The sequence below is a fragment of the Chlorocebus sabaeus genome, chromosome 1 (genome assembly GCF_047675955.1).
Source record: "Chlorocebus sabaeus isolate Y175 chromosome 1, mChlSab1.0.hap1, whole genome shotgun sequence".
Taxonomy (NCBI): Eukaryota; Metazoa; Chordata; class Mammalia; order Primates; family Cercopithecidae; genus Chlorocebus; species Chlorocebus sabaeus.
The window spans coordinates 32,244,129-32,267,239 of NC_132904.1; the positions used below are offsets into that span (position 1 = coordinate 32,244,129).

A 23,111-nucleotide genomic window follows, 5' to 3' on the forward strand; every position below is an offset into this window, starting at 1 on the left:
TTCATATCCTCTGGAGTTTGTGACTTTAGTATAAATTTGAGACAGTAACTGTCCAGACTAGGCATATTTTTAGTTTATAATGTTTTACTATTATTTAGGGATTTTTTTTCATAGAACAAAAATTATAAGCATAAAAACTCAGGTATCAGAAAGACTCAAAAGGCTGTTTTTCACTTTGTTCAGATTTTGTTTCCAGGCATTAAGTGTGTCATACAGTTGTTGCCACTGCTGTTTTCCAAATGTCCGATGTGTGCTATGACTAAAAATTGAAAAATTAAACACAGTGTTAGTCAATCTATTATCCTCTGGTATTTTTTTTTATAATACTACAGATCTGAATCCAATTAAAAGCAATATTAAATATACACGAGACATAATTTAGAATTGTAAAAGAATTTAAGAATTACATAATTATTAAAAAAAAATCTTTACTGTATTGATCCTAAGCCTTCTAATTCTCCTGAACAACTATATAAAGCAGACATAAAAGTCATTAGTATTCTAGCCAATGCTAAGCCATTAAATGAAATGTGCTGGAAAATAGGACTCTTTCATTAAATAAGCTAATCACATTCAGTCTGAACTTTAATAAAATTATGATAAATAGCAACTATTTAACTACAGTCAACTGATAACACCACCTTGGTTCTCTAAACATTTAAGTAAAATAATTGAAACAAACTAAATCGTTCTATAAAATGCTGCAAAGCATTAAATATCTTACCTGACAACTACTTTTCTCTGGGTCTGATCAATTTTGCAGTAGACCATTTTAGTTCTTACCGCTGAAAAAAGATGTTTTACATTGTATGTTATATGGAAAATTTCCAAGAAAAATAGCTAAGGTATGAAAACTGTGACCAAATGAGCCATAATAAAACTTTATACTGTTTCCCAACACTGCACACGGACTGTTTAAATCTAATAAGCAAAACAGTATGAAGCAAGCAAGTGGAAGGTCATGCATTTCTCGTATGGCTGCTGGGATCATCTATATTAAATAAATATTGCATACAGTTTTTTTTTTTGTTTTTTTTTTAAGTATTCTAGGTGTTCTTCCCCTACCATCTCATATAGGGAAATAAACTAATTTCCTACTAAGTTATTACTTCTTTATAGAAGACTTAGATCATTAGGGGAAAAAAGGTCAATAGTTCTGTATCTTTTATTAATCTTAATTACGTAATCCCAACTTTCAAATTTAAAAAACTCAGATAAAACTCCTGAGCAGTTAAGTTGCTTTATAATCCAATTGTTCAGGAAGAAGTTCTTCTTTCTAGGCTCATCATAAAAAAACTGGTAATGGTTAACACTTGTAGATCACTTACTATGTGTGCCAGGCACTGTGCTTTACCTATATTAATTCATTTAATCCTTACAACCACAAATGAATCCCTACATTCCTGTTTCACAAAGGAAGGGCCTGGTCTTAAATCCACGTCTTAAAACCACAATGCTGTATTGCCTAAGTGTCTTTCTTCTATGTGATTTCAAGGGACAGAATACAGCAGTTTGTATTTCTACTAATTTTTACCCTACAACAAATATATCCACTAATCTACTAAACACACATCTGCTACAAATTTTTGTTGTGTAAGGTTCAGTTTCCAGATAACAATCTTACTATGATCCATGTAGATGAGAAATTCTAGAAATAAATGAAAATGTTCTGTCTTACCGTCAATAACAAATGCTTCAACATCATCAGCTCCAATCTGAAGTTCTTGCTGCATTGTATCAAAAGAAATTTCTTTATTTTCCACTGCCATTCCCATAAAAGTAAGTAGTCTCATTTTTGCCATATTCTGTTCATGTAATAGGCCTACATAATAGAACAGTGAAGCCTGATGAGTGTTCATACTAATTAAAGAGCTGCACTTTTAAAGAAAACTTAAGGAATTACCCAGTCCTGATCCAATTACATCTCATGTTAAGCTGCAGACATTATTTTTACTTTTGTAATTGCAGAAATTATTGTGTGAGCACTTACACAGAATAATTTTGACAAAGCTTCTTATATTTATTTGCAAACTATAAACTGACTCCATGGAGTATTAAAAATAATTTTTCTATAGTACCATAGGTGATAGATTCAAAGTTAAGAATGGGCCATAAAATGATTATTTTTAGACCCTAAAAGTTTTGTACATTTTACATTTTTAAATAGTTATACATTTTAGGAGATAAAATCTACAAAGTACATTTCATAAGAACAATTTCTATTTAGTTAAATTACCTAAGCTTATTTTTCGCACTAATAGCTCTTCATTTAAACACAGAGGATTTCTCATCTACTTACTAGTTTTTTCTGTGTTACTATTACTGGTAAACGTGAAGTTTTAAAATATTTTCACAAACATTTTCAGTTATGAAAACATTCCATTTTGCTTCAGGTCACTATTTAAAACTCAAAACTACTTACAAATCAAAACTGTTGAAGTGTGCGTGTCATTTAACATTTATAGGCCAAAACAGTTAGTACTAGATATGAGGAGTACCATTAACAGTGATAATTGTTCTTTATAAGGCAAAAGTAGAAAACTGCACAAATAATTCAAATTTTGCATTATAATTTTTTCTTTTTTTCTTCTTTTTTTTTTTTTTGAGATGGAGTCTCGCTCTGTTGCCCAGGCTGGAGTGCAGTGGTACGGTCTCGGCTCACTGCAAGCTCCGCCTCCTGGGTTCACGCCATTCTCCTGCCTCAGCCTCCCAAGCAGCTGGGACTACAGGCGCCCGCCACCTCGCCCATCTAATTTTTGTATTTTTAGTAGAGACAGGGTTTCATCGTGTTAGCCAGGATGGTCTTGATCTCCTGACCTTGTGATCCGCCCGCCTCAGCCTCCCAAAGTGCTGGGATTATAGGCGTGAGCCACCGCACCCGGCTTGCATTATAATTTCTAATGAAATATGCTGTTATAATTATTCAGATAACAATGTGTTAGGCCTAGAAGAAAACTTAAGGAATTACCCAGTCCTGATCCTTTCACTAAAAACAAAACTAGGAAGCAAAGAGATTAAATGGTGACTTATCGTAAAAAAGTAGCAGTGATAGGCCTAGAATAGGTTCATTTCTAAAATAAAGGGCTAGAAATTTTAAAAATTAGGAATCCTAAATATATAACCTAGTCCTAAGAGCAGAATTCTAACACAATATCATATATACCTGTTTTGATGCTAATTTATTAATTATAAAACCAAGTTTCTAAAACTAATCTAGATTTACATGTTCCTTTTCACTGAACTTTTAAATTATGTAACATTAGCAAATGATCAATCAAGTGCCCTCTAATACATTCAGAGCTTCAAGTCTGTATTGTTTAAAAAGTTCTCTCTCTAAACACTCCATAAATAAATTTTAAATTTATAACATTCCTATATTAGTGGAAGATTAGGGAAGCCCATTAACATAGGGCATGATCATCTGTTAATTAGCTGTAATTATGATACTGGCTTCCTATTTGGCACAGATTCAACAAAAACATGGTCATCATAACTCAAATGAATGAGGTACACAAGTAAGTATTGCTAACTGGGTTTAATGGAAATCTACAGGCATCAAGAAATCAATTAGTGCACATTAACCCTAATTAACAAATGCAAATTAGATGCTGATTAACTTTCTGAAGCAAAAGGTAGCAACTGGATAACACCAGATTACATGTGAACATGTTAGGGCAATTCAGTTGACACAAGATAATGCTACTCTTGGCCTAAGTTGTCAGTGTTAATAAAAGAAAATGTTCTGACAAACTGATTGCAACTTGTGGAATCTAGATAGTTGTTACTAGGCTTTCAGCTGTAATAAATGTTTAATTATACAATTAAAAAATATACACATTAATATAAAGATGTTTTCTGAAAAGCATATAAACAAATTTCTAATAGAATACTGATGTGCACAGATGTTCAAGAAATGTAAAGCAAATGAAGGAATTTGAATTCTAGTTGGCACAATAAGCAATGTTACGAATTTTTTCCTATCAATGAACAAGTATTCAAGATTTTTTCAAAAATTCCTTAACATTCTCAGTTCTACGGGCATAGACAGACAATTCTCTTTCAATATGATAAAATGATAGAAACTTCTGAAATCTGTATTATTTTAAATACTCCTAAAATTAAATCTATTTTACTGTTCATCTTTTCTGCAGTTACAATCTTACCATAAATGAAAAAACTTATCAGAGGAATGAAGATTATTTCTAGGCAGAATTCCATAAAACCGTTATCTATTTTACACGTGAAAACCTGCATCTAAAAACACTTTAAATTGATATTTAAACTAACTTTAAAACAGAGAACCAAAGTTAAAACCATTAGCACTCTTGTTCTGAAAAATCAAACTACTAAGGCAGTGCAGTATGAGTTAAAGATTTTGTAGGAAGCTGTGCTTTGTTTCATAAAACTAAAATACTATCTTCAAGGAGGAAGTCACAGTGTGCTGTGTCGTATTTCAATTTTAAAGTTATAAAAAATCTAATTTATGGAAACATTTATTCATTACTAATATGTCAAAACCTTAATGCAGTAATAAAAAAATGTGCATCATTGAGCAATTTCTGCATTGTCACTGACCCCTGTCTTAAAATGCTGCAATATAGAAAACCCAATTTTAATGCATGCAATAGCTTATGAACCTGTGCTCCTTTGAAACAGTCAATTACACATCAATGGGGGAGTGTCAAAGTGTTAATTACTACTCCTTTTTCCTTGGTGCGTAAATAAAGAGGTTGCTGACATTAACATTCCATCACATAGCTTCATGCCACAAAACAAATTAACTGGGACAGAATGTGGTTTTCTGGGTCTAGTGCACCTGGCAAAGCTTTATACACAAACACACATCTACTTTATCTTGGTGTATTTCAAATGCCTTATTATGTTCAGAATAAGTCAATCTTCCCCAATTCCAATGGAGGCACACAATTTACAGGTGACAAACATTAATGATTACCAAATTGAAGACTAAGTATAATCAAAGTAGATCATACATTCATCTGTATCCTCAAGAACCAGGAAGACTAGTCTCAAAAAACAAAAAAAAATTCAGTCTTAATATGGAAAATATAATCAACCTCTAATGTATTTTGATTATTGCCTAGTGGGAAAACAAAGCAGCTTAGCTTCACAGTTGACTCCAGTGTAAAACAAACTGGTAGTTTACAACATTTAAAACCTGTTCAACTGCAGATTTTCTAAGTTTTCTCTTTGTATTTTAACATGTTAAAAACATGCTCCAGAAGGAAATTAAAATACTGAACATATATAGGGTTTGCTCAATAAGAATAAGATTTGATTCAATTTGACAAACATTTACTGAACTCTGATATGCTAGACAAGAAAATTCAAAGATAAAAATAATTATGCTGTTTTCAACAAACTGCAGTTAGAAAAGTCTTACTATCATGTAAAATTACATTTCCATTATCTAATTCCATCTTTCAGATCTAACTGGCAACACTATATATACTTCTGTGATTTGTTAATGGCAGGGGTATCCAAGCAGAAAATACTACAGTAGAGGGGGGAAAAAACTATTTGTTACTGTTCTGTGGCTATGGCTTAAAAAAAGGAACCAAAAATACAAATAACCATATATCTAAGGAATAAGGTCTTCTACAAAGAAACAATATTATTTTAAGAATGTTTAGCTTAATAAAGTACCTTTAATCATCAAATTTTATCAGCTCTTAAAACATTTCTGAAAATTACCATTATGATTAAAGTAATGGTAATTCTTTCAGTTGCTTTTCTGCTCACTCCCCCATCCCTAAATTTTAAAAACAAATGTACCAATGGAACCATTTCTATCTCAATCTTCTCCAAGCACCCGATTCTTGCTATAACTTTACCTCAAAGAATTGTGGTACAGAAGAGCTGGAAGGGCCTAAAGTTCAGCAAGCACTTAAATGAGACAAAAAGGGTCCAAGTTGTTTTCTTTTTTTTTGTGGAGACGGAGCCTTACTCTGTCTTCCAGGCTGGAGTGCAGTGATGTGATCTCAACTCACTGCAACCTCTGCCTCCCGGGATTCAAGTGGTTCTCTTGCCTGAAGCTCCTGAGTAGCTGGCACTACAGGTGTGTCCCACCATGCCCACTAATTTTTGTATTTTTAGTAGAAATAGGGTTTTGCCATGTTGGCCAGGCTGCTCTTGAACTCGTGACCTCAAGTGATCCACCCACCTCAACCTCCCAAAGTGCTGGGATTACAGGCGCCAAGTTGTTTTCTTTTGTTGTTGTCTTTGAGACGCAGTCTCGCTCTGTTGCCCAGGCTGGAGTGCAGTGGCAGGATCTTGGCTCACTGCAACCTCCACCTCTGACCCCGCCTCCCGGGTTCAACCTCCCAAGGCTGATTCTCCTACCTCAGTCTCCCGAGTAGCTGGGACTACAGGCGCCCGCCACCACACCCGACTAATTTTTTCGTATTTTTAGTAGAGATAGGGTTTCACCATGTTAGCCAGCCAGGATGGTCTCGACCTCCTGACCTTGTGATCCACCCGCCTCAGCCTCCAAAGTGCTGGGATTACACCTGTGAGCCACCGCGCCCAGTCCCAACTTGTTTTCATACTCCCAGTTTCATTCTCTATCACAAATGCCACCTCCTACACCTTCTTCGTTTCTGATTCTCAATTCACTCTAAGTAATATTTTAAACTACCTATTTTTGTGCTGTCCTATCATACACGACTCCTTTTAGGATTATCTACAAATAAGGCCACAACCATACTTGCTGGACCACACAGTACATAACTGTTAGTGTAGCATGTTCCCACCTCTGTCTGTGCCTCAAAGAATAAACCCCAAAACTTACCAAGTGAATCAATGAAGTCTTTATTATTCTGATAAAACTTGACATATGATGCCAATTTAGCACTCACAAAAATGGTTAAAAGCTATACAGATAAGAGACAAAAAAGATACCATCAATACAGAATTAAGATTTAAGATAGTTTAAGATATTGTAAGATATTTTAAGATACTGTAAAGATATTTTAAAGATACTCCTACATTTTGTTCAATGCAGAAATATCATTCTGTTTCATCAAATTACCAAACCATCTGCTTTCATATGGCTCACTTTTAAAATGAATCAATAAATACACTGAGCTCTAAATTATCCACACTGAAAGATGGTGGCTAATGGCATAGTCCAGATGCACAACAGTCCAAACTATATTTATACTTGCATTTGAAAAATGTTCATGTGTTTTTATATATCAGATTTATCTTCCTAAATGGGGCTAGGAACAATGTATATGTAATAAAAAAGAAACTTGTATTATCTAAGTCTATAATGGTGAGTGAGAAGATGAAAGAAAGGGAGGTGGCCGGGTGCAGTGGCTCACGCCTGTAATCCCAATACTTTGGGAGGTCAAAGTGGGCAGATCACTTGAGGTCAGGACTTGGAGACCAGATCAACATGGCAAAACCCTGTCTCTACTAAAAATACAAAACTTAGTTGGGTGTGGTGGCATGTGCCTATAATCTCAGCTACTTCTGGAGGTTGAGGCAGGAGAATCGCTTAAACCAGAGGGGCGGAGGTTGCAGTGAGCCAAGATCATGCCACTGCACTCCAGCCTGGTGAGAGTGAGACTGTCTCAAAAAAAAAAAAAAAAAAAAAAAAAAAAGAAATTAAGAAAGGGAGGAAGAATAGGACTGTGCTCAGTGGTTGGAGAAAAGCTGGTCCTAAAAATGTCTGTTCCTGATATAAAAAGAATAAATAGTTCTTTATCTTTCCATATCTTGCCATTAGTCACTTTTATTAATGCAAAGAAAAAGAGTCCTGCTTTTCTTTGGAAAATTTAGGAAAGGAGAACATTTTTCACATTAAAGGATAAACTACTTACATCATGAATAAGCTCGCCTTCCAAAAACTTGACTGGTTTTAAAGTAAGAAGGTGGTCAAAAAGAAATGCATTTGGGTCTTTCAATGCTCGTACAATACACCTTAATTAGAGAACAAAAAATGTAAGCTCAGGGTTTTGAAATCCTAGCTTTTCACTGAGTGTTTGCAGATCATAAAATATACTTAATTCAGTAAAATATCTAACAGTCCAAAACATATATACAACATTTAAAAAGTTACAGGATAGGGTTAAGACAGGCCAATAAGTTTATCAGGTTCATCTGTTTTAACAAAATGAAATATATTAATTGTAAGAAAACAACACAGCTGGAGAGAAAGCACCAAGGTAATCAAATAGCAAGCAGCAGCCAGAACCATATGCCAGACACTAAGTGCTTCACTCGCCTTATATCTCATTTATTTCTCACCACAACCTAGGAGACAGTATTAACCATGCCCCCCTTATCAACTATGAAGCAGCTCAGAAGTGCTAATTAAGAGGTGGAGTAAGAATGTGAATGGAGGCAGTCTGACCTCAAAGTCAAGGACCTTTACCACCAACTTCCCTTTTTACCAACTCCTATCATGTAGAGGTTCACACAAAGTAATGACTATGTAAAGAAGTTTCACAATCCTTATTACAAAGATTTAGAAAACTGATTCTATTCTTGTTACCAGTTAGATCTAAGACTGTTAAAAGCCCTTATTCTCATTAGCAATGGGTTAATTCTTGGCAAGCCACCAACTTTCCACCTATAAGCTTTAATATTAGGGTTAATTGGCCAGAGATTAGGTTCTAATTCTTGGGTTGGGATCATCATCCCCATACCAGCAATACCCCCACCCAGTAAACACCATGCAGCTATTTCATATTCAAGCTACAGTTCTTCCAATATCAAACCTTGAATTTTAGTATCTATATTAGAATCACCAGCAAATGCACACTATCAAATGGCTCTGGATCACTCATGGTTGCAAACATGATTTCAGTTACATAATTTAATACTGTAGCTCACCTCTAAACTGCTGACAAACCCTCATTAGAGTAACATTTAACAGTACCTGTGGGCATCAACGCGAGCCTGGGAAGCATTATCCTCTGTGTAACTTCCAAGCAATTCCACCATGACTTTTGAAGCAGCATCACTAAAAAGAAATACTGCTTTAGGAACTTGAAAGTATTACTGCTATTCATTCATTTAAAAATATTTTTAAGAGGTAGATAGTGTGCTGATGACATATGTAATGGTGACTAAGAGAGACAAAATCCCTGTCTATGGGAAAAGTCATGAAACTTTCCTTTTAGTAGGAAAGATGGACAACTAAGGAAAATAAGTGCTATGAAGGAAATAAATGGTGATGTAATCAAAGCAACAAGAAAGGAAAGGCTACTTTATGTACAGTGAGAAAGCAAAGTCTCCCTCAGAAGAGATGACATGTAAGCTGAGACCAAAAGGATGTAAAATATCCTTTTCTTGGCCATGAAAAGAGTTGGGTTCATGAAAGGTGGGGTAAGATGACTTTCCAGGCAGAGGGAAGAACAAGTATAAAGGCCGTAGGTGGAAAAAAAGTTTTGTGTCCCAGAAACTGACAGTATGGCTGAAGTTGAGACAAGACCAAATATTTAAATAACTCAAGATACCCTTCCAATTAAGTTATTCTTACAGTTAGACAGATGATCAGGTCTCACTGCAGTAAATAGGGCAAAATAAATGCAGTCATTCAAACCGGACTTTTAGAAAATGTTTATCTTTACTCCTCCTGACTTTCTTTAAACTGTGGAAACTTTAGCTTATAGAAAGCTTTGTTAACGAGGAGGAAGAGGTTTTTTTTTTCCTTTTTTCAATTTCTAAAAATACTTACTCCCCATATCTGAGTTCAACCTGGGCAAAATCAGCAGGAACTGTATCATTTATTTTAAAATGATAAATGCTATCTAAAACTTCTCTCAAAACTAAGGTTTACTAAGATTCAGAAATATCACTATAAGCATGGCTAAGTGGTAACCTACAACTTTTTCTTCTTCTTTTTTCTTTTTCTTCTTCGAGACAGAGGCTCGCTCTGTCGCCCAGGCTGGAGTGCACTGGCGTGATCTCGGCTCACTGCAAGCTCCATCCCCTGGGTTCACACCATTCTCCTGCCTCAGCCTCCCGAGTAGCTGGGACCACAGGCGCCCACCAGCACGCCTGGTCTCAATCTCCTGACCTCGTGATCCACTCGCCTCAGCCTCCCAAAGTGCTGGGATTACAGGTGTGAGCCACCGCGCCCAGCTGGTAACCCGCATCTTAAATGTAGTGATACAAATGCCTCGGCACAGTGGCACATGCCAATAGTCCCAGCTACTCAGGAGGCTTGCTTGAGCCCAGGAATTCAAGGCTTTTTGCACTACAGTTGCACCTGTAAACAGCCAAATACCTACTGCACTCCAGCGTGGGCAACATGGTCACACCCCGCCTCTAAAAACAAAAAATTAATATTGAACTCAACCTGGAAGAGGCCATGATCCAGAGGAGCCAGAGCAGCTGAAAAACTTGTTTACTGGTGGTCTGAGCTTTGAAACTAGAGATAGTAGTTTTAGAGAATATTTTAAGAAATTGGAGCACACTCACAGGTTGTGTGGTAATCACACCCCCAAACAAAATGTTCCAGAGACTGTGGTTTTGTGACTTACTCTTGTGTTGAAGAGATGGATGCAGCAGTGTGTGCTCGATCACACAAAGCTGAGGCATGCAATGGAACCAAAGACAGCTGTTTCTAGAGAGAGTTCTGGGAAGGCCAGCGCCCATCCAACATTTGTTGGTGATGTTAAAGAAGATAGAGAAGAACATAATTTGAGAGACTACTTTGCAAAGTATGGCAAGATTGAAACCACAGAAGTTCATGGAGGACAGGTAGAATGGAAAAAAGATAGGATTTGCTTTTGTAACTTTTGATGATCATGATACAGTTGGTAAAATTGTGGTTCAGAAATAACACTCTATTAATAGGCGTTAGTGAAGTGAAAAGGGCCCTTTTTAAACAACAGATGCCGTTGTAGAGTGGATCTAGCAACTTTATGGGTTGTGGAGGAAGCTCTGGAGATGGCAGTTTTGGCCATGGGTAGAAACTCTGGTGGAAGAGGAGGCTATAGTGCTGGGGTGGTGGCAGCAGAAGTAGTTATGGAGGAGGGGTTGCTGGATATAATGGATTTGAAGGTGCTGGTGGCAACTACAGCAGTTGTCCTGGTTTTGATAGTAGAGGGGGGTATGGTGGTGGTAGATATGGTGGTAGCAGTGGAGGGCATGATAGTTACAATGAAGAAGGAAATTTGGGGAGTGGTAATTATGATGGTGGTGGGACCTATAATGATTTTGGATATTACAGTGGACAATGACAATCAAATTACGGACCCATGCATGAAAGGGGGCAGTTTTGGTGGATAATGCTTGGGCAGTCTCTATGGCGGTAAATATGGTAGCACAAGGTTCTAAAAACAGCAGAAAAGGGCTACAGTTTTTAACAGGAGCACAAGCAAGGAGAAGTCAGAAAAGCCGCAAGTTACTTTGAGGCAATCATCCAAATGCATCAGAGGAACTGTACAAATCTGCCACCGAGGAATGATGATCCAGTCAGAAAAGTTACTGCAGCTTAAACAGGAAAGCCTTCTCTTGTTCAGGACTGTCATGGCCAAAGTTTGCAAAGTGCAGCTATTCATTAATTCAGTGTAGTGTCAATTAGATGTACATTCCTGTCTTTTATCTGTTGTAGCTTTGTCTTTTTCATTACATCACGTATGTTGCCCTGTAAATTATGGTAGCGTAGTGGTACCAGGAAGAAAAAACTAAGGAATTTTTAACTTTTCAATAAAAATTAAAACGTATAATGATTTAACTATAAAAATGCAAAGAAAAACTTTTTTACATCTTACTCATTATCTTGTACCACACTGTAAGCATAGGTACAAGTCATTTTCCAGTTTTAGCAACCACAGTGTACTTCAATCTTCTCAGCTAAAGAAATCTTTTTAATCCATTTGAAGCACACATCATGGTGTCTGACATGTAAGGGCTTAGTTACCACTATCACCCTTTAAAATGCACAACAGACACCACGTGCATCAACCACCAATATAAATAAAGTAATGAAGGGGGCACCTATAAACGTGAATCATTTTTACTTAACTGCTAGGCAAACACTCAAAATTTTACTAATTAAAATATGTTAAAATATGTATTTTATGTGTTCTAAAGAAGAAAACCAACTCTCAACATTTAGATTGGCAGAATGTCAGAAATCTCATGTTTAAGCAAGTATCCCCTTCCAGTGCCCTACTGTGGATAGCATTTATCCACTCAGTGCCCAATAAGTGCTATCTTCTTGGGAATGCAATGGTTAGCAGAGGTTCCTTGCCTTCACTTAGCCTACAACCTTACTTTCAACCAAGGGTGTTAAATGCTAGGATACAAGCAGAGGGTGCCGTAAAAGGGAGGCACTAACCGAAATATGAGAGGGGTGTTTCTGGCAGAGAAATGAAGCTGACTGTAATAAGACTACTTAGACAAGGGGTAGGCAAACTTTCTGTAAAGGGCCAGAGAGTAAATATTTTAAGCTTTGCAAGCTATATGGTATCTGTTGTAACTAAACTCTTGGCAAAAGCAGGCACAGACAATATGTAAACGAATACGCATGGATGTAATACCAATGTTATGGACCCTGAAATCTGAATTTCATATAATGTCCATATATCATGAAATACAACCCTTTCTTTGATTTTCTTTCTCAATCATTTAAAAATGTAAAAACCATTCTTAGTACACGGGCTATACAAGAACCAGGGCCAGCTCCTGGTCCAGACTGGCAAAGAGCATGGTACTTTTATACCTGACATAGGCTCGCTATGTCTAGGGTGTGATAAGCAAGAGGAAGGACATGGGTGGAGAGAGGGAATATTTTACATTAACACAAAGTTTTTTGTAGTCTGCCACTGCACCATCCAAAAATGATGGGATGCTTCACCACATTCACCAAGCTCATGCTACAGGAGTAGGTTGAAGCCCATGCTGGAAAGGTCCCACATCCTTTCTTATTTTAGGGAAAAAAGCCAAAGTTCACTTTCTAAAAAATTCAAAGATGAGTGAAAACTACTTCTAATCTTTATAGTTATCTTTAACTTAGTAGGTCAAATTTATAGAAATAGATTTAGAGCAACTCTGTGGAGAACAGAGTAAAGCAAAATTACTGGCCCTACTTCTCTTTAAAAAACATCCCCACCTACTTATACTGCCTGTTAAGTTATAAGTTAGTTCATTACTTTTGAATACCTCTTCTTACAATCCACAAGGGCCTCATAAAGTAGTCTTAAAAGGGTGTGCTTTTTTTCAGTGGTGAGATTCCAGTCAGAAATCCATTTTCTAACCTACAAGAGATTGACAAAAGGAGAAAAGTGAGAAACACATTTATTATAAAAGTACATTTCTGGCTGGGCATGGTGGCTCACGCCTATAATCCCAGCACTTTGGAAGGCCAAGGTGGGCGGATCACCTGAGGTCAGGAGCTCGAGACCAGCCTGACCAACATAGAGAAACCACGTCTCTACTGAAAATACAAAATTGGCCGGGCATGGTGGTGCATGCCTGTAATCCCAGCTACTCAGGAGGCAGAGGCAGGAGAGCTGCTTGAACCCTGGAGGCAGAGGTTGTGGTGAGCTGAGATTGTGCCATTGCACTCCAGCCTGAACAACAACAGTGAAACTCCGTCTCACAAAAAAAAAAAAAAAAAAAAGTACATCTCTTATAGCCAAAACAACTATTCCACACAGTAACTCACTTGATCCAGCTCAGTGGGAATGTACTGGATGGCCCCACAAGATGCTGCCACTTTAATAAGGCTGCAATACACTGTATATCTTACAGGAGTATTCTTGTCCATCCCATGGAAAAGGTTGCTTAACCTGGTTAACAAACAAATAAACAATGTTTGAAATCAGCAACCAGTTTTAAGTTGAGTTTAGCTCTCACCACAAACCTGTGGCAGATACCGTTAACAACTTCATATTACAAAGAAAGAAACTAGGGCACAGAAAGGTCAAGCCACTTGCCCAAGGTCGCAGTTAATAAGAGCCACAGCTGAGAGTCAAGTTCCAGAATTCCTGCTCTGAACCATTAAAAGTTAGTAACATGAGCCAGGTGTGGTGGCTCACGCCTGTAATCCCAGCACTTTGGGAGGCCGAGGCAGGTGGATCACGAGGTCAGGAGATTGAGACCATCCTGGCTAACACAGTGAAACCCTGTCTCTACTAAAAATACCAAAAAAAAGAAAAAAAATTGAGCCGGGCGTGGTGGCAGGCACCTGTGGTCCCAGCTACTTGGGAGGCTGAGGCAAGAGAATGGCATGAACCTGGGAGGCGGAGGTTGCAGTGAGCCGAGATCACACCACTGCACTCCAGCCTGGGCGAAAGAGCGATGCTCCATCTCAACAACAGCAGCAAAAAAGTTAGTAACATGAAAATAGCCCCTTGAAAAACCGAGTTTCTTTCAGATTTCAACTTACAACTGCAGTCTCAGAGATGGGCGTTCACCTTCGCGAAATTTGACCAGCTTTTCACATAGGCTTTCAATCAAAGCTTCTTGCTTGTCTGGTTCCAGGATCAACAGTAGGGATACCACACTGTTCATCACACTTTCAACATCTACACAAGTATGGATAACAAAATCAACAGTGATACAACAATACTCAATGCGTCTAGTTAAGTATGCATTTCCAGTGTTTTAATACAATGAAGACCATCAAATATAAGACTTTTGCATTCAGAAAGCAACTTGTATATTTTATTAAAGAGGAAGGAAATTGTTACCTAAGATGTGGTTTCTTTTTTTTTTTTTTTTTTTTTTTCAGATGAAGTCTTGCTCTCTCGCCCAGGCTGGAGTGCAGTGGTACAATCTCCACTCACTGCAACCTCTGCCTCCCGGGTTCCAGCGATTCTCCCGTCTCAGCCGCCCGAGTAGCTGGGACGACAGGCGTCCGCCACCACACCCGCCTAATTTTTGTATTTTTAGTAGAGACAGGATTTCACCATATTGGCCAGACTGGTCTTGAACTCTTGACCTTGTGATCCACCTGTCTTGGCCTCTCAAAGTGCTGGGATTACAGGTGTGAGCCACTACACCTGGCCTAAGATGTGGTTTCTAACTAGGTAAAACAGAGACTGATTTACATGTATATAAAGTTTCCATTTTTACTGTCATGATATTCAATCATTTGGAAGTTACTGGTATGATTTGGGGCTAGGATACTTTCTTAATTAAGGAAAACTTTGTATATACATATAGGAAATCAGAAATTAAAGCTGTCAACTCTCTGCTTGAATTAGTTATTTTTAAGTATTACAGATATTAATCATATCCCAAATTTAATCTCTAATTTTTTCATATACGTGCTGCCGAAATCAGCATCCAAGTTTGATCTCTAAACCTTAACTAGAGATTTCTGAACTCACAATTCTGAAAATTTCCCATTCTATCTCAATAAATAGGAAATTGGCCTAGTAATTAAATGGCTATTAGATTACTTGAAATTGTATCCCATTTGACGTTAATCTAAAACTTATGAACAGGAAAGAGCTTCATTTCTTTCTTCATTTTATTCTGAGATTATCAGCATTTAGTGTAATAACACTTAAGAAATATACCTGTGTATAAAATAGAGGTTTTCTCAAAATAGGTTTACTTTATAGGCATAATAGATTACACAAACTGAAAGCATGTGTGAAGGTAAGATTGAAAACAACAGTGCTTAGAGTCTGGTTAACAGTGTATTGTATAGTTGAAATAGCTAGAAGAGAACTGTTGAATGTTTCCAACATAAAGAAAAGATGTGTGATATTCCAATTACCCTGGTTTGATCATTACACATTGCATACATGTATCAAAATATCACCTGTGCCCCCAAAATATGTACAATCACTACCCATCTATTTAAAAGTCCTTAAGTCTAAAATTCAAAACATATAAATACAGTCAGCCTTCTGTATCTGAGGGTTCCAAATCCTCCTTGCCTCGGATAATGAGGGACGACTGTGTAAATCACAAGAAAAATTCAAAAGATTTTATTGGGAAATATTAGAAAAAATTAAAAACAAACCTTTATCATCCTCCTTCAGACACACATCACAGGCTTCAATAATTTGAGCTAAATCAACATGAAGTCCACCTTCTGAGTTCTCTTCTGAAATCTCAGCTCCTTTAGATTTCAGATAAGCACGAAGCTCAGCAGCCTGTTGAGGATTGCTCTATTATAAAACTGACTATAAATGACAAAGCACAATCTCAAATTCTGTCCTCTTAAAATGCAAATACTGTATTCAACAACTATTTCAAATAATGTTGAAGACTCCTCCCTCACCTCATCCATCTTGGCAATCCCACAAGAGCCACAGGTTTTCCTCCACGAGGTCCAGTGGCTCCTTAGAGATGCTATAGCCCCTATGGATCACCTTCGGAATTTCTCTCATGTAGTCCGCACCCTGCTGGACTTCCAGCACACAGCAAAAACCTTTTTGATAATATAACCCAAAGGCTTTGGTGGGGTTGTGGTTGTTGGGGAGAAGAAATCAATCTGACTTGGCAGATTTCACTTTTTTGAAAGAAATGAACAACAGTATTGCTCTCAAGTACACGCATTAACCACGGTTACTAGAAAAGTTACAGACATTACCTTGGCAAAAGGGTAATCATTTGTTAATTAGTTGAGAATCTATTTGAGATAATAAGCATTTTGGTTCACAAAAGGGTAATGCCTGTGAATGTTGCCTTAAAATTACATCGAACTGCATCTACTATGCAACTAATCTCTTAGAAATGCATACCTGAGTCAGCATGCATCTCGGACCTATAAAAACACAATTACAGTACCACATTCAGTCGCTTGGACATTTCCTACCCTACTACCAAATTATATACATCTATTCCATTTTTCTTCTGGGACTCTACCTATGGCAGCCAAGCAAATGAAGATTTTTTTTTTTTTTTTGAGATGGAGTTTTGCTCTTATTGCCCAGGCTGGAGTGCAATGGTGTGAGTGGAGTGGCGCAATCTCGGCTCACTGCAACCTCTGCTTCCGGGGTTCAAGCGATCCTCCAGCCTCAGCCTCCCAAGCAGCTGGGATTACAGGCACGCGCCACCATGCCCAGCTAATTTTGTATTTTTAGTAGAGGCAGGGTTTCATCATGTTGGTCAGGCTGGTCTCGAACACCTGACCTCAGGTGATCCACTGGTCTCGGCCTCCCAAAGTGCTAAGATTATAGGCATGAGCCACTGTGCCCAGCCTGGTTTTAAAGATAATTAAATAAGAATGTGCAACAGGAAGATGAAAGGATACCATTAGTAAATGCACTGGCATTACATTTTCTAGACCAAGCCAAAAAAAAAAAAAAAAAAAAAAAATCAAAACCATCAAGATTTTTAAACCCCCAAGTATGTTTAGTTGCCTCAGGAAAGTATTAAACCTGCAGATTTGACGGTACTATCCTTTCAGGTAACAAGCACACAGTAACTTCATATGGGAGTTGGTATTATAAGCAAGATTTAAAAAAGAAAACAAACTGTTGCCATGTCAGAGAAAACAAAAATACCACCAGAAATTATGCTTCATGCTTCTCTATGGAGGAAACAGATACAAAGCAAACTTTTTCTAAGAATTATTCAACCACGTTTGCTGTTTTTCTGTCATCCTCACTGCCACAAGTGGTTATGGAGCAGCATAAGCAAAGGAAAACAAAAAAAGATTAAGAATTCCATTTAACTCTAACCAAGCTGAGAATTTGACCAAAGTTAAACTAATCCTGAGCAATTTCATATTTCCCTGAAAGGACTGGCTACAATGCAACTGATGTTACAAGAACAGAAGCATAGCCTGAGAAGACACCTTAAGATATGATCAATGACAAGAACTTTCTCCATTCACAAATCCCTTCGTATGTTAAAAAAAAAAAAAAGAAAAAAAAAAAATCCAAACACTTTCTCAGTTAACCTAACAGCCAACTGTTGGTAATATGCTTCCATTTCTAATCAGGTATTTTTTTTTGTCTTTCATATCTTCCTATCTGTGTTTAACCCCCTCCCCATCCTTGACCTTTTCTCTGCCTTTTGCATTTTCCCTTCTTACTTTGCTCTCCTGAGCATCGGAACTGCATTCCTACCATGGGGGGGAGGGGTAATCACTCCCTCCCGCAATTCTGTAAGTTGTCTTAGACATGCCAAGTTTATGATATTCAATAATTTGGAAGTTACTTCCATGTTAGTAGAATGACAAATAAAACGACAAACTTGGACTTCACAGAAGAGTTTTCAGTTAATACAAAATTAACTTAAAAGAATACCATGTCATGTTTAATTCCCAATTAAGGTTAAACTTTTGTTATGGGGAAAATGAGAACCATCAGCCCTGTATACCAAAGAGCAAACGCCAAACGGGAAATTTAAAAATATCAGTATGGTCCATCAGGTGTATACCTCACAGAATTTAAGAGCTGAACTGATACCATACTTCCGGGGTACAGAACAACTCTCACCCTTGTACAAGTAGGAATAGAAAGCAAATATAAAATAACGGGTCGTCTTCGCCTGTGATCGCACAGTAATACGGGGATTCTGATCTTATTTTATTATTATTATTTTTTTTTTTTGAGAGGGACTCTCGCTCTGTCGCCCAGGCTGGAGTGCAGCGGCGTGATCTTGGCTAACTGCAAACTCCGCCTCCTGAGTTCAAGCGATTCTCTTGCCTCAGCCTCCCCAGTAGCTGGGACTACAGGCGCGTGCCACCACGCCTAGGTAATTTTTTTGTATTTTTAGTAGAGACGGGGTTTCGCCGTGTTAGCCAGGTGGTCTCGATCTCCTGACCTCGTGATCCGCCCGCCTTGGCCTCCCAGTGTTGGGAATACAGGCGTGAGCCACCGCGGCCGGCCCGGCATTTTATCTTTAGCACAAAATTACTTTTCCCTACCCTGCTTATGCTGACTACAGATTAACCACCTCCTACTCCGGACGTGGCTGCATGTGAGGAATGGAAGCTGACATCATTCCTAATCAGTCTAAAAGTACTATATCGTCAGAAGTGACTCCCGACGCGGACCAGGAAGCTGGCGGTGGAGCGTCGGGACCCGCGCTGGGACAGCCGGCCGGCGAGCCGGTGCGAATAGAGGCCAGGAACGCGCGCCCCAGCCACGCGGCCTCCCCATTCTGGCGTGTAGGACAGCTGCGGGTGTTAGCCCCGGCCGCCCCGGCCGCCCCGGCCCAGGCTCAGCAGCGGTCCCTCGCGCTACTGAGACATCCCCCACCCCACTGTGGCGGCACCCGCAGTCCAAGGCACACCTGATCTTCCTCACTGATGTCGATGAAGGCCGGGACGCTCATGGCGAAGACCCGGGCACAGCTGACACTCCACTAGCAAGACCACGCCGACCGGAAAAGGGAACTGGACCGCGCAGCGCAACTGCTTCCGGGTCACCCTGTGCGGGGACCTCTTGGGGCGGGGCCTTGAGAGCCAATCCTACCGCGCGCTCTCGCCGCGGAGCGCAGCAGGGCGTGGCGTACGCGCTCGGGCTGGCCTAGTAGGTGGGACTTACTGGGTCTCCACCCAGCGACGCTTGTCGTGGCCTCCAGGTTCCAGGCCCGTGTAGCTATCTGCTTTGATGTTGCTTCCCGCTGGCGCCTCCCCAAGTCCACCTCCCCTTGAAATGTTAAGCTTATTGGGTCCTACCAAGTATGGATGGGTTTGTGTGGACCTGGAACTCTCCTGTACTGCCGTTGGGAACATAAAATGGTGCAGTCACTTTGCAGAGGAACGGCGGTTTCTCAAAAAGTTCAGCATCCACCCAGCATATGACCCAGCTATTATACTACTAAGTATTTACCCAAACTGTGTGTCCTTACAAAGACTCGTACAAGAATGTTCACTGCCGCTTTTAAGAAATAGCAGCTTTGGCTGGGCGCAGTGGCTCTCACGCCTGTAATCCCAGCACTTTGGGAGGCCGAGGAGGGCGGATTACTTGGGGTCAGGAGTTGGAGACCAGCCTGGGCAACATGGCAAAACCCCGTCTCTACTAAACATACAAAAACTACCCAGGCATAGTGGCGTGCGCCTGTAATCCCAGCTAGTCAGGAGGCTGAGGCAGGAGAATCGCTTCACTCTGGGAGAAGGAGGTTGCCGTGAGCCCAGGCCGTGCCACTGCACTCCAGCCTAGGCGACAGAGCGACACTCCATCTCATAAAGTATAGAATTCAGTAGTTTTTTAGTATTTTCACAGTTGCACAGCCATCACCACTGTTTAATTTTAGAACATTTTCATCACCCCAAAAAGAAACTACCCATCAGCAATCACTCCCCAGACCCCCGGCCCCACCCCTCTCCAGACTCCCTGGCCCCACCCCTCTCCAGCCCCCCCTTCTCCGTCCCCACCCCTCTCCAGACCCCCCGGCCCCACCCCTCCCCAGACTCCCCGGCCCCACCCCTCCCTAGACCCCCGGCCCCACCCCTCTCCAGACCCCCCCGGCCCCACCCTCTCCAGACCCCCTGGCCCCACCCCTCTCCAGCCCCTGGCAAACACTACATTTTGTCTCTATGAATTTGCCTTTTCTGGACTTTTCATGTAAGTGGAATCACAAAATACACAGTGGCCTGTCTGACTTACTAAATTTAGCATAATGTTTTCAAGGCTCGCCAATGTATCAGTCCTATATTCCTTTTTATTGCTTATAATACTGCATTGTTATGGATATACCACATTGTGTTGATCTGTTCATCAGTTGGTGGACATTTGGGTTGTCTCTATTTTTTGGCTATTATGAATAATGTTTCCATGAGCGTTAGTGCGCAAGATTTTGTGTTTACATATATTTCTCTTAGGTATGTACCTATGAGTGGAATCAGTGGCTTATATAGTAACTTTATGTTTAGCTTTTTTAGGAGGCAGTTTCCAGAAAGTTAACACTTTATTTTCAATAGCCAAAAAACAGGAAACAACTCAAATGTTCATCAACAGATGAATGAAGTGGATCAAGAAATTGTTATACATCTGCTTAATGGAATACTGCTGTGCAACAAAAAAGGATGAATTATTGATACATGCAAAAACACAGATGAATCTTTTTTTTTTTTTCAGTCTCTCCAGCCTGGGTGACAAAGTGAGTGAGACTCCATCTCTTAAAATAAAAGTTTGATTTTTGTTCTTTAGTTGACAATCCCAAAATAATTTTGCTCAGTTAAGGAAGCCAGACATACTGTATGATTCCATTTATATAAAACTCTAGAAAATAGAAACTATAATGGCAGCATTATAGACTGCTGTTGCCTGGGGGCAGGGACTGGGTAAAGTGGAGGGAAAGATGGATACAGAGGGGCTTGAGGAAGCTTTTGGGGGTTATGGATGTGTTCATTATTTTGATTGTGATTGTGTCATGATTGTATACATATATAAAATTTTTCAAATTGTGCAGTTTAAAAATGTGCAGTTTATTGATACCACAATTATACTACAATATAAAATAAGTGCCAAGCAAAGGAAAAAAACAAGGTTGAGGGGACAGAGGACACAAAACATCTGGCTAGACTAAATTTGAAAGGATTCATTCTTGCATGGAATAACCTTAACAATGTGGAAACTGAAACTGAAGGCAGGGAACCTGTGCCGTGTTCACCCTGCATTTCCACACCCACCTCAGTGCCCAGCCCACAGCAGACAGTCAACAAATACCAGTTGATTCTGAAGGAACAATCCCTGGGCTCCTCCCCTCCGATTATTATTGCAAAGTTCGAGGAATACAGACTCAAAAATACAATACCATGTTATCAAATATTATAAGACTTGTCTCTTTTTTACTATTGTTATTATTATTTTTTTCATTCTGTGATCCTTGTGAAGTAAAAGAACACCCAGGGAAATTCTTGAGAAGGGTGGTGAGAGGATATGGACAGTTATTTAAAACTTTAAACTTTCATTCATTCAAAAACACACACACACACACACACACACACACACACAGGATGGGGGTGTGGCAGGCCCAGTAGTCTTGGGAAATGCAACATTTGGGCAGGAAATGCCTGTGCTCACCTAGGTCAGGATGAATCTTGTGAGACAAAGTAGCAAACCTAAGAAGGTATGTTTGCTCATTCTGTTTGCTGGAGAATTTCGCAAAGCCCCTGACTCTGTGACTGAGGGCAATCCTCTGGAAGAATACCCTAAAGATAAACGGGATAGAGCACAGGTCCCCATTCTCTTGCCTGAATCACTGCAGTTTTAGAAAATGTAAGGCCGGGCGCGGTGGCTCAAGCCTGTAATCCTAGCACTTTGGGAGGCCGAGACGGGCGGATCACGAGGTCAGGAGATCGAGACCATCCTGGCTAACATGGTGAAACCCCGTCTCTACTAAAAAATAGAAAAAAAAATTAGCCGGGCGCAGTGGCGGGCGCCTGTAGTCCCAGCTACTCGGGAGGCTGAGGTAGGAGAATGGCGTGAACCCGGGAGGCAGAGCTTGCAGTGAGCCGAGATTGCGCCACTGCACTCCAGCCTGGGCGACAGAGCGAGACTCCGTCTCAAAAAAAAAAAAAAGAAAATGTAAGTTCAATGATCCTAGCCTCTGCCTCTTCGTGTGCATGAGGTAATGTCTGACAGCAATAATGATTATGCCTCCAAAATCTGTAACCAGATGGACCCTGGCACCCAAACCATTATGAGATTTCGCTCTAATGTAACTTCTGAGCACAAGCAGAGCCACCACTGACGTACACAAGCTGTGTGCTGAAACACTGCTTTAGAGCAGTCTAACAGAAACTTTGGAAGACTCTCCCAGGTTGCAATCCTCAGTAAGACTTCTGAATAAACCTAACTTTAATTATTTAAAAGCTTGGCTGGTGCGGTGGCTCATGCCTGTAATCCCAGCACTTTGGGAGTCCAAGGCAGATGGATCACTTGAGGCCAGGAGTTCCAGGCCAGCCTGGCCAACATGGCGAAACCCTGTCTCTACTGAAAATACAAAAATTAGCCGGGACCTGGTGGGCTGAGGCAGGAGAATCACTTGAACTCAGGAGGTGGAGGTTGCAGTGAGCCGAGATCACGCCACTGCACTCCAGCCTGGGCGACAGAGTGAGACTCCATCTAAAAAAAAAAAAAAAAAAAAAAAAAGGAAAAGAAAAGAAATCACCAGAGAGTTGAACAAAGCCCCATCATCTGCAAGGTGGTATTCTCTTAGTTTAATTTTTACCTGAAAAATACAACCAAATATTTACAGTTTTTCTT

At 39.6% G+C, this 23,111-nt stretch overlaps 1 protein-coding gene across 1 annotated transcript; it reads right to left on the minus strand.

Moving 5' to 3' along the window:
• Positions 1 to 66: 66 nt before the first annotated feature.
• Positions 67 to 19,315, minus strand: EIF3M (eukaryotic translation initiation factor 3 subunit M). The gene is made up of 11 exons (XM_008002753.3): positions 19,189 to 19,315; positions 15,962 to 16,094; positions 14,372 to 14,510; positions 13,649 to 13,772; positions 13,144 to 13,238; positions 8,906 to 8,989; positions 7,845 to 7,944; positions 6,809 to 6,890; positions 1,679 to 1,822; positions 725 to 785; positions 67 to 259 (listed from the first exon to the last, which is right to left on the minus strand). Exons 1-11 carry the CDS (start codon positions 19,228 to 19,230, stop codon positions 139 to 141), a joined length of 1,125 nt encoding a protein of 374 aa, XP_008000944.1. The 5' UTR covers positions 19,231 to 19,315; the 3' UTR covers positions 67 to 138.
• Positions 19,316 to 23,111: the final 3,796 nt, after the last annotated feature.

What these genes read in the sequence shown, in the direction of transcription:
- EIF3M (XM_008002753.3), bottom strand. Translation starts at nt 19,230, where the DNA reads ATGAGCGTCCCGGCCTTCATCGACATCAGTGAGGAAGATCAG. An exon ending in TCTGAAGGAGGATGATAAAG is followed by an intron (nt 14,511 to 15,961) that starts GTTTGTTTTTAA and finishes ATACTTGTGTAG; the next exon opens with ATGTTGAAAGTGTGATGAAC. An exon ending in CCATCTCTGAGACTGCAGTT is followed by an intron (nt 13,773 to 14,371) that starts GTAAGTTGAAAT and finishes TTTGTTAACCAG; the next exon opens with GTTAAGCAACCTTTTCCATG.